The sequence below is a fragment of the Electrona antarctica genome, assembly GCF_951216825.1.
Source record: "Electrona antarctica genome assembly, chromosome: 23".
NCBI lineage: Eukaryota > Metazoa > Chordata > Actinopteri > Myctophiformes > Myctophidae > Electrona > Electrona antarctica.
In genome coordinates, this window is record NC_136804.1 from 6,651,805 (window position 1) to 6,664,013 (window position 12,209).

Here is a 12,209-nt window from a genome sequence, read left to right on the forward strand (position 1 = left end):
ACTCAGTTCACACGGGTGTGATTTTTTTTTAATATTTAATATTTAAATGTTTTAGGATTTTTCTGCCTTTATTTGTTAGTGTTCAGTAAGATAACAGGAAATGGGGGGAGGGAGATGGGGAGTGACACGCAGCAAAGGTTGTCGAGATTGGTGGTCGAACCTGCGACACGCTGTCAGCAGCCTGGATTAGCAGCGTAGGTGCCGGGACCGCTAGGCCAGCCCAGGCCCATTGTTCCAAACTTACATCATTCCCAAGTAGGCTGGGACCTCTGGTGAATTAAAACCAAGGGGCCAGTGAGGCTATTCAACGTTGAAGCTCTGGGCCCTAGTGGTAGGAGGAGGGACTACAGGCGGACCCGTGTATTCATGACCGGGAAACCCCGTGCAGCTGGGCTTTAACATGTTAGGACCATCACTCCCTACGTCACCCCGGACCTCAAATTTGAGGTCCGGAGGAGGTACTTCCGGCAGTCTTCCGGGTGCTTCAAAACGCCACTGAGCAACTTCCACTGAAATGAATAGCTGGGGGGGCGGAGCTTCGCGCCAGTTCAGTCTCTATCCTTTTATATACTCTGATTAAAACACACCGAAAGGCTAATCAGGAAAAAGTACTCTCTGTGCTTCAGTGATGACATCAGTCACCAGGTAGCCTATATAAGCTTGTGGGAGCACAATATGCATTGCATTTAGCAGGATGCTGCTTTGAGATAGCATAGAGGCCTATAAGAGCATGTCTGTGCAGGACGTATATATATTCAATTTCAAAATACTTTTGAAATTGCTTAGCTATAGACCTTGAGATGGATGAAACACTCTTCCAGTTGAGGTTTACAGCTAAGCAGCTGGAGAGGCTGGCCAAAAAGGCAGAGAAGGACTCGGAGAAAGAACAGGCCAAGGTGAAGAAGGCTCTCCAGCAGAAGAATGTGGACCGTGCCAGAGTTTACGCCGAGAATACCATCCGGAAGAAAAATGACAGCCTTAGTTGGCTGCGCATGGCGTCTCGTGTTAGCGCAGTTGCCTCTAACGTTCAAACTGCCGTCGCCATGAAGGGTATGAAGAGCCTGAAACAAGTGACAAAGGCCCTGGACAAGGCTTTGGGCTCTATGGACCTGCAGAAAGTCTCCACTGTCATGCACAAGTTTGAGACGCAGGTTCAGAACCTCGACGTCCATGCTTCAGTGATGGAGGATTCAATGAGCTCAGCCACCACACTGACCACACCTAAGGACCAAGTGGACGCTTTGATTCAGCAGATAGTGGAGCAGAGTGGCCTGGATGTGATGGACCAGATCACCCGGCTTCCTGTAGTAACAAGCTCACTAGGTGGCCAGACCTCACGCGACCATGAGGAGGAGGATCTGCTGAAGGATGTCTGATTCATGCCGAGGTCCCACTGAAAGTGGTGCAACCACTCCCTTACGGAGTTATGTGTGTGTGTGGGTGGCTGGCTGGCTGGCTGGCTGGCTGGGTGGGTGCCTGCCTGCCTGCCTGCCTGGGTATGAGCACGAAAACAGCATGGTTGTTTTTCACCACCTGTGCGCAACCTAACACACACACAAACACACACGCACATATTAACTGTATGATGATTTTGGGTGTGCCAGTACAGTACAGTACAGTAGAGGGAATCTCACACGGTAACTCTGTCAGTTCTCGACCGTTTCGGATGCGGGGCGGCACGCCGGAACCGGCCTGGCCCCCTGGGCGCGTTCCTGGGGGTCTGCCTTTTTGCTAAAGGGCCAAATTCAAAATGGCGCCATAGTCAAAACTGAACATTTGATCTAGATTACCTAGAATGTATAAGTCAACACAAATAAACTTTTGCCTCCATACCAATACATTTGTCCTATTAAAAAAAATCACACCCATGTGAAGTGAGGGGTGCACTTATCATAGTACATCATCTCATTCCGGCCAATCACAATTTGCGACCTCACCTTTGTCATCGACTTTTGTATTTACACGAACACTCAAAATTGTCCATTCATTGTCAATGGCATTTAATGTTTGTGTATAGGACAAAGCTGACACACCAAAAGCTGGTCATACTGTAGGTGGGGCTAGCGCCCCTCAACAAAGTGAAGCTCACACCGTGTAGCATAGTGACGTGTTGTAATGCGACAGGTCTGCTTTTCTTAGTGTTGTAATGCGACAGGTCTGCTTTTCTTAGTGTTGTAATGCGACAGGTATGCTTTTCTTAGTGTTGTAATGCGACAGGTCTGCTTTTCTTAGTGTTGTAATGCGACAGGTCTGCTTTTCTTAGTGTTGTAATGCGACAGGTCTGCTTTTCTTAGTGTTGTAATGCGACAGGTCTGCTTTTCTTAGTGTTGTGATGCGACAGGTCTGCTTTTCTTAGTGTTGTAATGCGACAGGTCTGCTTTTCTTAGTGTTGTAATGCGACAGGTCTGCTTTTCTTAGTGTTGTAATGCGACAGGTATGCTTTTCTTAGTGTTGTAATGCGACAGGTCTGCTTTTCTTAGTGTTGTAATGCGACAGGTCTGCTTTTCTTAGTGTTGTGATGCGACAGGTCTGCTTTTCTTAGTGTTGTGATGCGACAGGTCTGCTTTTCTTAGTGTTGTGATGCGACAGGTCTGCTTTTCTTAGTGTTGTAATGCGACAGGTCTGCTTTTCTTACATCTTTATGCATCCTTTCCACACTTAACCGTACTGTATGCCAGGGGTTCTCAACCCGTGGGTCGCGACCCCTCGGGGGGTCGCCAAATTATTTTAGGGGGTCCCCAAATTATTAAAAATAAATAAAAATAAAATTACATTTTATTTTCACGATTTTTCAAAAATAGCAGACCTACAAGCTCGTAGCGCGCCACTCGGTGGCGCACTATGAGCTTGTAGATCTGCTATTTTTCAATAGCTAAATTATAACAATGCTTAAAACACCAAAAGGGGTTCCCGCCCAAAATGGTTTAAGGTTATTGTAGCAGTCAATTTATATTGGGGGTCGGGAGGGGGCGGGGCGGGGGTCCCGAGACATTGCCAAAGCATTTCCGGGGGTCCCCGGCCAAAAACGTTGAGAACCCCTGCTGTATGCCATACTTCCTCTGCCACTTATATTGGCTCTAGAGGCACACACATTATGCCATGCTCAGCCAATCACAATGCAGAATGCGTCTAGAATTAGTAGTTATAATAACTATCACCTTTGATAGTTATTGAAAGAAATAAAAATCACACTTGTGTGATTCTTTATATCAGCCATATTATGTCTTACATCATCATTTAGTTCCCTAAACAAACATTAAAGAGACTTGTACTCTACACAAACATTGTAATATCCTCAAAAGTCCATATAGGAGGCTCGCAAACGATTTACGATTGTGCTCAAAACTAAAAATCTCTTAGACGTGGCTGCCGTATGACATAATCTTCAAAAGCCATGCATTCGAGGGGCTAGCACCCCTCAAAAAGCAGCAGTGAAGTATGCAGAGTTACATTAGTAGAAATGATTACTAGAATGATATGCCAGATAGCCTATAGTAACACAGTTGTAACACACTACAAACTAAGTCAATTACAATACGTGTGAATAGTATTTAAACCACAGCTATTGTGTGCAATTGCTTTTCCAAGTTCATATTTTCACTGATTCTATCAACTCACCACTTGGGGGAACCATTATCACACCTCACGGATGGGCTTTGTCATGAGCCAAGGGAATAACTTCAAATGGTAACTGGAAGAGTAGGCACCTGAGAAGGCTGGGCAATTGGCATTGCTTTCCCTAAAAGGTAAGAAAATAAATAATAAACTAGATAAAGTGCCCCTTGGGGCACAGGTCTCCACCAGGGCAGGTCAGGTTCTGGCCTCCTGGTGGCGCTATAATAGGCCAATGTCAAAAGGGTGGCATTTCTTCTTACGCCTTGGATGGCAATTGGATGATTTGAGGCATTTTGTTCCAAAAATGTGTTTTGCAAAAATCCACCTGTTGGTGGCGCAATAACAGGCAAATGTGAAAAGGATGGGATATATTCCTCAGCCTGGTAGGAAAGTCTGTGAAAGATTTCACGTAAATTGCACGCTGCGTTCATGATTAGGCTTTTTGTTAAAAACGGGCCAATCCTGCAAACTGATGTTAGCCAGCTAGGATGGAATCTGAAATATCGGAAAGATTCGTCTTGAACACATGACTATAGAGATACTGTATAACGACTTGCGGGATTTTTGGACAGAATCTGGAGGAGTAATATAAAAAATTTTGTTTTACTAAAGTCGTTCTGGAAAATATGGGGCAGAGGTTCATCGTTGGCATCCAGGGAGTGCGTGTGCAAAATGTAGCATTGACCGGGTTAACGGTGCCGGAGATTAGCTGGTAACAGACGGATGGACGGACGGACGGACGGACAGACACGCGCACACACACACACACGCACACACGGACGGAGTGCAAAGCATACTCTCTCCCCATGCCTTCGGCCTGGTGGAGACAATGACGCACTGTGGATGTTCAAATCATGTATTCTTTTCACATTTTGGAAAAAAATAACCAATTTCACAGGTGCCCACTCTTCCTGTTGGCCTATCACTTGCAATGGGTCTGGTCTACAAGATTTGCTACACCACCAAGATACCCATGTACCTGCCTAAATACTTCCTTAATGTCAACGAAGTCCACACCCAGGCCACAACACCAGAGGGAGTTCAACAAACCATGTGCGGCCTGGGCCGTGGCTTAGCGGTCCAGGCACCTTGGCCGGTAGTCCGAGTCTGGCAGTGTGCCGCGGGTTCGACTCCCAATCCCAACGGCCTTTACTGTATCTCTCTCCCCCATTTCATGTCAGCCTACTGTCTGTCCCTCTATAAAAAACATATAAACCCCCCCCAAAAAAACATGTGCAACCCAGATTCAGCACAAAACAGTAACTACATTAATTTCACTCTTATGCCACCAAAATGTGGAGCGCCCTACCAACAGTCATTAAGACATGCGAATCCCTTGACTCCCTTGACTCTCAAAGGGCACCTACGGATGGCTGCAATTCAAAACTGGCCCACTTAAAATCTGAATCCTCCACCCATCCCTTTTTCCCCTCACTGTATATGTTTTTTTCCCATTTTGAGGGGCCCTCCTACAGCTTTTTGTCACATAAACTCAGTTGTCATCTTACATGATCATGGTGAAAATATGAGTTTTTTGAAACATTGTATCATGCATGGTTAAAAGATAATAACAACATAAGTTGACAAATTAATTCATGAAGACGTATATGAATTATTTATTAGATGATGTACGACGACAAGAACGACCCTCACTTCACACGGGTGTGATTTTCTACCTCCTTTTATGATTATTTCCGTTTTTTGGCAAAGTGTATTTGTACATCTCTAAATGTTTTGATGAATTGAATATGGTGGACTCTATTGTAAACAAGTGTAATGCTGTATGGTGTCGTCCACAGTTAACAGTTTTTGTATTGAGTTGTGCTTGAAATGTACTGTAGGCTAATTATGCAAACTGTTAATAAATACTTCAATCAATCAAAACGTCAAAACTTTAACTAAGAAATTGACATTATGGAAAAAATTTACGTTTGTGTAGTAATAACCATGGGGGCATGGTTATTACTACACAAACGTCCATAATTGTGGTGGTCAATGTGGTGATCACTGCTTTGCAAAAGCAATGGCATCAAATCAACCTAATGTGAACATTCAAGTCTTGTACAGTACAGAATCACCAACCAAGCAGATGGCTTACATGCAGTTTATAATTATAAACCAGGTCCAGGGGTTCTACATCTGGAATCCAAAAGCAACCTGTGGCATTTTGGATTTGATCCATATTTCATCCATATTGAACAGCCACAATATAGGCAGTAAAATCCCGACTCTTAGGGGTCAAGATTATCCCGTCACATAATTTCTTCACTTTTGTACAGTGCACCATGCAGTGTGAACGCACACACGCACGCTATAGGCACGCACACATGCACGCACACATGCACGCAGGGCAGTGGTATTATTATTCAGGAAGACGAATCCCAAGGAACGACTGAGGGAGGGGGAGAAAACAAGGGTCTCTTTTGTCAAAATCAGATAAAAACCTCACAGACCTTTACCTCGAGATGGGGGAAAAAAAGAATTCCGCACACAAGATCAGATAAAAAAAAAGGGAGAAATGGGGGTTGAAAAGAACACCATAAAAACACACAAAGGGCACAAAAGAAAGTTATGGAAACCGACAGGCTGCTGTGTACCTCACAATGGAGCTGGTGAAAGTTTGTCTCTTCTGATCTTCTCCCAGCTGGACGCTGCTTTTTTTTTTCACTTCAAGACCCCCGGCCTCCTCTGATCTGGCATCAGACATTGGGGGAAGACGGAGGGGGGGGAGACGGAGGGAGAGAGGGGGGGGGAGAGAGAGAGAGAGAGAGAGAGAAACCCTTCCGTCAGCCTACCAACTGTCAAAGTACCCCAGGAATCAAACGACACCCCACGCTTTGCCGTGATCAAAGGCTCACAGGTAAAGGCAGCCGACAAGCTGAACACATACAACTGCTGTCTCGAAGGGGGGTGCACATTCTTTTCTGACACTCTTCTTCTGTTCCCAAACTCTAGGCCGACATCTTTCCAGCTAAATAAAGCTTTGCGCCTATCGCAGAGGCGAAGAGGTCGTTTATGAGGAGGCCGCTGCGAGTTGAACCGTCTGTTTCACGAGAATTGTATTATTTTGGTCGAGTTGAACTGACTGCACACGTAAAAAAACGTTTTCTTTTCTTGTCTTGTTTTACACGGCGTGTGTAGTCAAGCCATGGGTGAGCTTTTAGACAGCGCTGCTCATGGGAGCTCAACAGCACCCCACAATAAATGTCTGACCTGACATCGGTGTTCAAGACACGCGTCAGAGTCTGTCAGTGTCAGAACAGCAAAAGGGAGAATGAAGACATAAAGACAGAAAAGCAGAAGGAGCGCACGCACGCACGCACGCACGCACGCACGCACGCACGCACGCACGCACGCACGCACGCACGCACGCACGCACGCACGCACGCTCTCTTCTTGATGTGAGGCCATAATTAATGCCTGGGGGTGTTGGTGTCCAGGCCGGGCCTGCATAAGAGCAGACACTCAAGTCAGGCAGAACCTGACTTGCCCTGGCAAGATTAAACACCTTCTCACCATGGTCTTATGCCTGAGTTGTACTTGGTTGGTTGCGCATCAGAAATAGCCAACAGCCACAATAGAGCGTCGCAGTACCGCCCACCTTTCATGATGACGACAGACCCGGAAAAGAACTCCCGATTAATTTTTCCCACAGACGTTTCAAAAAGTATGTATTTTACCTTTTAAGCCTCGGACAAAGCCAACCCTTGTTGTGACAAATCATGACAATAAACACAATGTTTTGGGGCGATCAAATAAAAGGTCTTTAAATAAATACTTTGTGAAACGTCTATGGGAAAAATGAATGGGGAATTATTTTCCGGGCCTGTCGTCGTCAGGAAAGGGGGCGGGACTGCAACGCTATTTTGGGGTCCATCAACAAATGCCGGCCTTACACCAACCGACCTTTCAATGATTTCACGTCACGTTCAGACAAATCAATATTTATCTTGTCTTGAGAGCTCCGATCATATCATATTATAGTCTTCTTGATGTGAAGTTTAACAACTTCAACCCTTGCATCCCATTTTTTTGTATTATTATTTTGAGGGGCGCTAGCCCCTCCTATATTAGTGTAGATTTCCGTCTTACACATTAAATACACACATTACATTCCCATTGACAATGAATAGAGAATTTACGTCATATGTGTCTGAGCACATGACGTAATATTGCCTTTAACCACCTCGTTCCTAATGTGTCCACAACACTGTCCAGTCCTGGCTGAATGACGCCCCCCCCGGTCCTAGCTCCATTCACAATAGTTCCGCCTTACTTCCCAGCCTATTTTCCAACGGGCTCGGACCAACATCATCATCTACCCTCACACTCGCAGTTCCCGTTCCTAACACCAGTCTGACTCTCAAACTATACTCACCCACTTACTTTAATTAATAGAAAACAATAATTACTGTATCACACATCTCAACATTAATTTGTTTTAGACAACCAAATCCCCACCGCTCCAGATGCTGCACTGAACTCAGCCTCTTACGGCCCACTGAGTCGTGCTGCATCTTATTCGTCCTCCAGTCCGGAGCTAAACCTCCGCATGGTCTTATATAATGCCAGGTCCATAGCACTTAAAACCTTCGCCCTACAAGACTTTTTTTACCTCACACAAACTTGACCTCATGTTTATCACAGAGACTTGGCAGCCTGATGGTGATTTTTCATCCTTTTCCGAACTCCTCCCTTCCGACTGCTCTTTTAGCTCCCCTCGTACCTCGTGGAGGCTTAGCCACAGATCTTAAATCCAATTTACAGTGCCAATTAACTCGTTTTGATATGAGCTTCTCCACTTTCGAGCTGCAGCAATTCCAACTAAATCTGTCCTCTCCAGTGTTCTGTGCGGTGATCTACCGCCCTCCTAAAATCAACGCAGCATTTATCCAGGACTTTGGTGATGTTTTATCAGATATCGTGGTCAAATACGACGTGCACACCTGCTGTCAGTCTAGACCTCTGGTAAAGAGCTTTCTCGACCTCCTTGACTCTTTCCGCCGCCAGTGCACCATCACTTCTGCCACATACGGCTTCCCATTTTCCCCTCATTTTTAATACTTCCACCCTAGGACGACCTTCATCAGGTATCTGATGAAGGTCGTTTAGAATGAAACGTTCGTTTAGAACGAACGAAACGTCACCTGAATAAAACTACTGCTCTATAAGTGAAGAAAGTGTGCGGGACCCTTTTCTTCTCTCTCCATCTAATTTGGAAAGGGTAATTCATGCCTTCATCACTACAAGGTTAGATTACTGCAATTCTCTTTATGTAGGATTGGACCAAACGGCACTTAGGTGTCTGCAGCTGGTGCAGAATGCTGCCGCTCGCCTTCTCACCGGCAAGAAAAAACGTGACCACATTACCCCGGTCGGTCCCATGCCCATTTTGACCTGAGATCAGATTCTAAAAATGTCTTCTACATCCTGACAGTTTTCTGAAAATGCTATGTTTCTATGTCAGTGGTTCTTCGATTTTTCAAAAATAGCAGACCTACAAGCTCGTAGTGCGCCACTCGGTGGCGCGCTATGAGCTTGTAGATCTGCTATTTTTCAATAGCTAAAGCATAACATAATGCTAACACCAAAAGGGGTTCCCGCCCAGAATGGGCAAGTTCTAAAAACCGAACTTGCTATTTGTTTTTAAAGCCCTAAATGGGCTGGCCCCCTTGTACCTGTCAGAACTCATAGACCCGTATGTTCCACTCAGACCCCTCAGGTCAGCTGACAAGCTACTGCTGATTGACCACAAAACCAAATGCAAGCCCAGGCGGTGGCGTAACCGTCTGGGCACCCGACTGGTAATCCAGTCGCAGTGTGCCGCGGGTTCGACTCCCGAGCCCGACACGGCCTTTACTGCATGTCTTCCCCCATCTCTCTCCCGTTTCCTGTCAGCCTACTGTCTGTCCCTTAAAAAAACAATAAAAGGCGTAAGCCGCAAAAAAATATCTTAAAAAAAAAACAAAAAAACAAATGCGAGACGAGAGGTGACCGGGCCTTTGCAGCGGGCGGCCCTAGACTCTGGAACAGCCTACCCTTTCATATTCGCTCTGTTTACCTCATTAGAGGTTACTCACTTCTTCTCTGTGGCCTTCGACAATGCCTTATTATGTAAATTGTATAATGCCTTTAGCTCCTTCTATTTATTCTTATTTTGTCTATCTGTTCCTCCATAGTTTTGCTATGCATTTATGTTACGCTTTGCATTTGTTTTTCTTTTTTCTTTATTTTAACCTATACAGCACATTGGTCGACCATTGGTCATTGTGATACGTGCTATATAAATAAAGTTTGAGTTGAGTTGAGCAAATCGGCTTGAACTTGTAGATCTGCAAAAAAAAATTAAACATTTCAATATGGCTAAGAGTGGACTGAGACAGAAAGATAGGCAGACAGAAATAGAGACAGACAGAAAGACAAGGTACAGTTCACAGTAACAACATGCATAAGACATGACATTTCTGTCATGTTATCTCCAGATTTCAGATGTCAGGGCTGGGCTGGCCAGTTGCATGTGTCTACGGCAGAGACTCTGCCGTTTCCTGACCTGAAAACACAGACACGCACAACCAGGACACTCAAGGGAAAAAAATGCTTTTTACTACGCAGCCACTACTCTGTGGAATGCACTCCCTCCAGCCCTGAAATCCCTAAATTATATTGCAAGATTTAGGAAAGACCTGAAATCATGGCTCCATCTTCTACACACTAACTGGTCATAGTTAGCTTCCGACCCTGGATAGCCCATCTCCCATGCTCTGGACTATTCTCTCAGGGTACCTCTTGTCCTATGTATATAGCTCCCAGCCTTATATATAAGGATTATTTATTATATGTTCCATGGTTGTTTTGTTTGTACAGTATGTTTGTGTATAGTTTCATGTTACAAAGTGGACCACAATGGAAACAAGCAAAGGCTTTTTTGTGTCTAAGTCCATTTGGCGTTTTTTTAAATGATGTCACTTTCTGTAATTTTCTTAAACTGTAAAGTAAAGTATAAAATAAAGTATTCTATCTATCTATCTATGCCATCTTGGCCATGTACGCAAGCAGACTCCTGCTTGCGTACAGGAGTCTGTCTTCCTGTGGACTGGAAACTCATGGTTGTATAAAAGGTGACCAAAGAACGCACTTGTGTTATTTGAGCGTCACTCGTTCACGGGCCCAGTGTCTCAAGAATGTGAAATTAAAAACATTCCGCGGGTATTTGACAGTCAAGCCTCTGTTGTCACTGTTGACCTTCGCCGCAGAATCCTAAATGTGTGTGCGCGTGCGTGTGTGTGTGTGTGTGTGTGTGTGTGTGTGTGTGTCCTTTTTCCCTCACTGTATATGTTTCTTTTCCCTTTTTACCTCCATTATGATGAATTCCTGTTCTGTTCTTTGTCTATATAGAAGTGTCTATTTGTACGTCTCTAAATGTTTTGATGAATTGAACATGGTGGACCCTCTTGTAAACAAGTGTAATGCTTAATTGGGTCGTCCACTCACAGTTAACAGCCTTTGTATTGAGTTTGTGCTTGAAATGTACTGTAATTCTGCAAACTGTTAATAAATATTTCAATCAATCAATCAATCAATCAATGTGTGTGTGTGTGTGTGTGTGTGTGTGTGTGTGTGTGTGTGTGTGTGTGTGTGTGTGTGTGTGTGTGTGTGTGTGTGTGTGTGTGTGTGTGTGTGTGTGCGTGCATGTGCATGTGCATGTGCGTGCATGCGCGTGTGTGCGTGTCTGTGCTTTTATGGGTAATCTATGTGTCGGTTTGACTAGCCAACAATATTTGTAATCATGTGGCAATTACCAGATAAGTACCCGTCTCTGGTTTGGGGGAATTTCCTGATCAAATGTGTCTCAAAGTTACTGGACCCCACTTGGATTCACAGGAATCCAAGTGGGGAATATTTCCAAAACTTTCACACAGTTTGAAAATATTTCAGTAAAAAACTGTCCATCACTGCAGAGATTTTAAAATGCACCACTTCTGCAATGAAACTTATTTGAATATGCCATCGTTTTGATTTGATCGTCAACCGATTATCTGAGGATATCATCCATGTTGTGCCATTCACAGTTATGCAAGAGGATGACTTGCAATCCATGACTGTTTGGTCATACAAGGTCTACAGAGGATAAAGGTTTTCCTTTGCACCCTGCTCTGAGAGAGCATGCAGAAAAAGAGGAAACGGGATTGGTTTAAATTGAGAGCGGCCCTTTCACTGGCCAATGTCTCCCTCCAAAGAATCACTGGCACAAATCGTGAGCAGACCATTAAAAACTACTTGCAGTGAATATTTGTGAAGCTTGGTTGGACATAATTAAAGGCTACAAATAGACCAGCAGAAATATCCCAAACGGACGGCCGTCAGACAACAGGTAATTGAGCATCTGAGTCACCATTGTTTGCCAAGAGCACTGAAATGCACCAGAAATTGAATCCAGGAGGAATGATAGCATTATTGTTCACTGTTGCTTTTAACCAAAACAAAGTAAAAGGACGCCAGTCAAGCCTTCTCAGTCTTGCAAGTCTCATATAAGACAATGATATGAGGTGGGTTTAGCTGTTTTGTAAATGACACTGGTTTGCTAATCCTGATGT

At 44.5% G+C, this 12,209-nt stretch overlaps 1 protein-coding gene across 1 annotated transcript; it reads left to right on the top strand.

Annotated features, from left to right (window-relative positions):
- Positions 1 to 800: 800 nt before the first annotated feature.
- Positions 801 to 1,376, top strand: LOC306916346 (charged multivesicular body protein 1a-like; the record flags this gene model as incomplete). Its single annotated transcript, XM_079494180.1, has 1 exon — positions 801 to 1,376. One exon carries the CDS (start codon positions 801 to 803, stop codon positions 1,374 to 1,376), a length of 576 nt encoding a protein of 191 aa, XP_079350306.1.
- Positions 1,377 to 12,209: the final 10,833 nt, after the last annotated feature.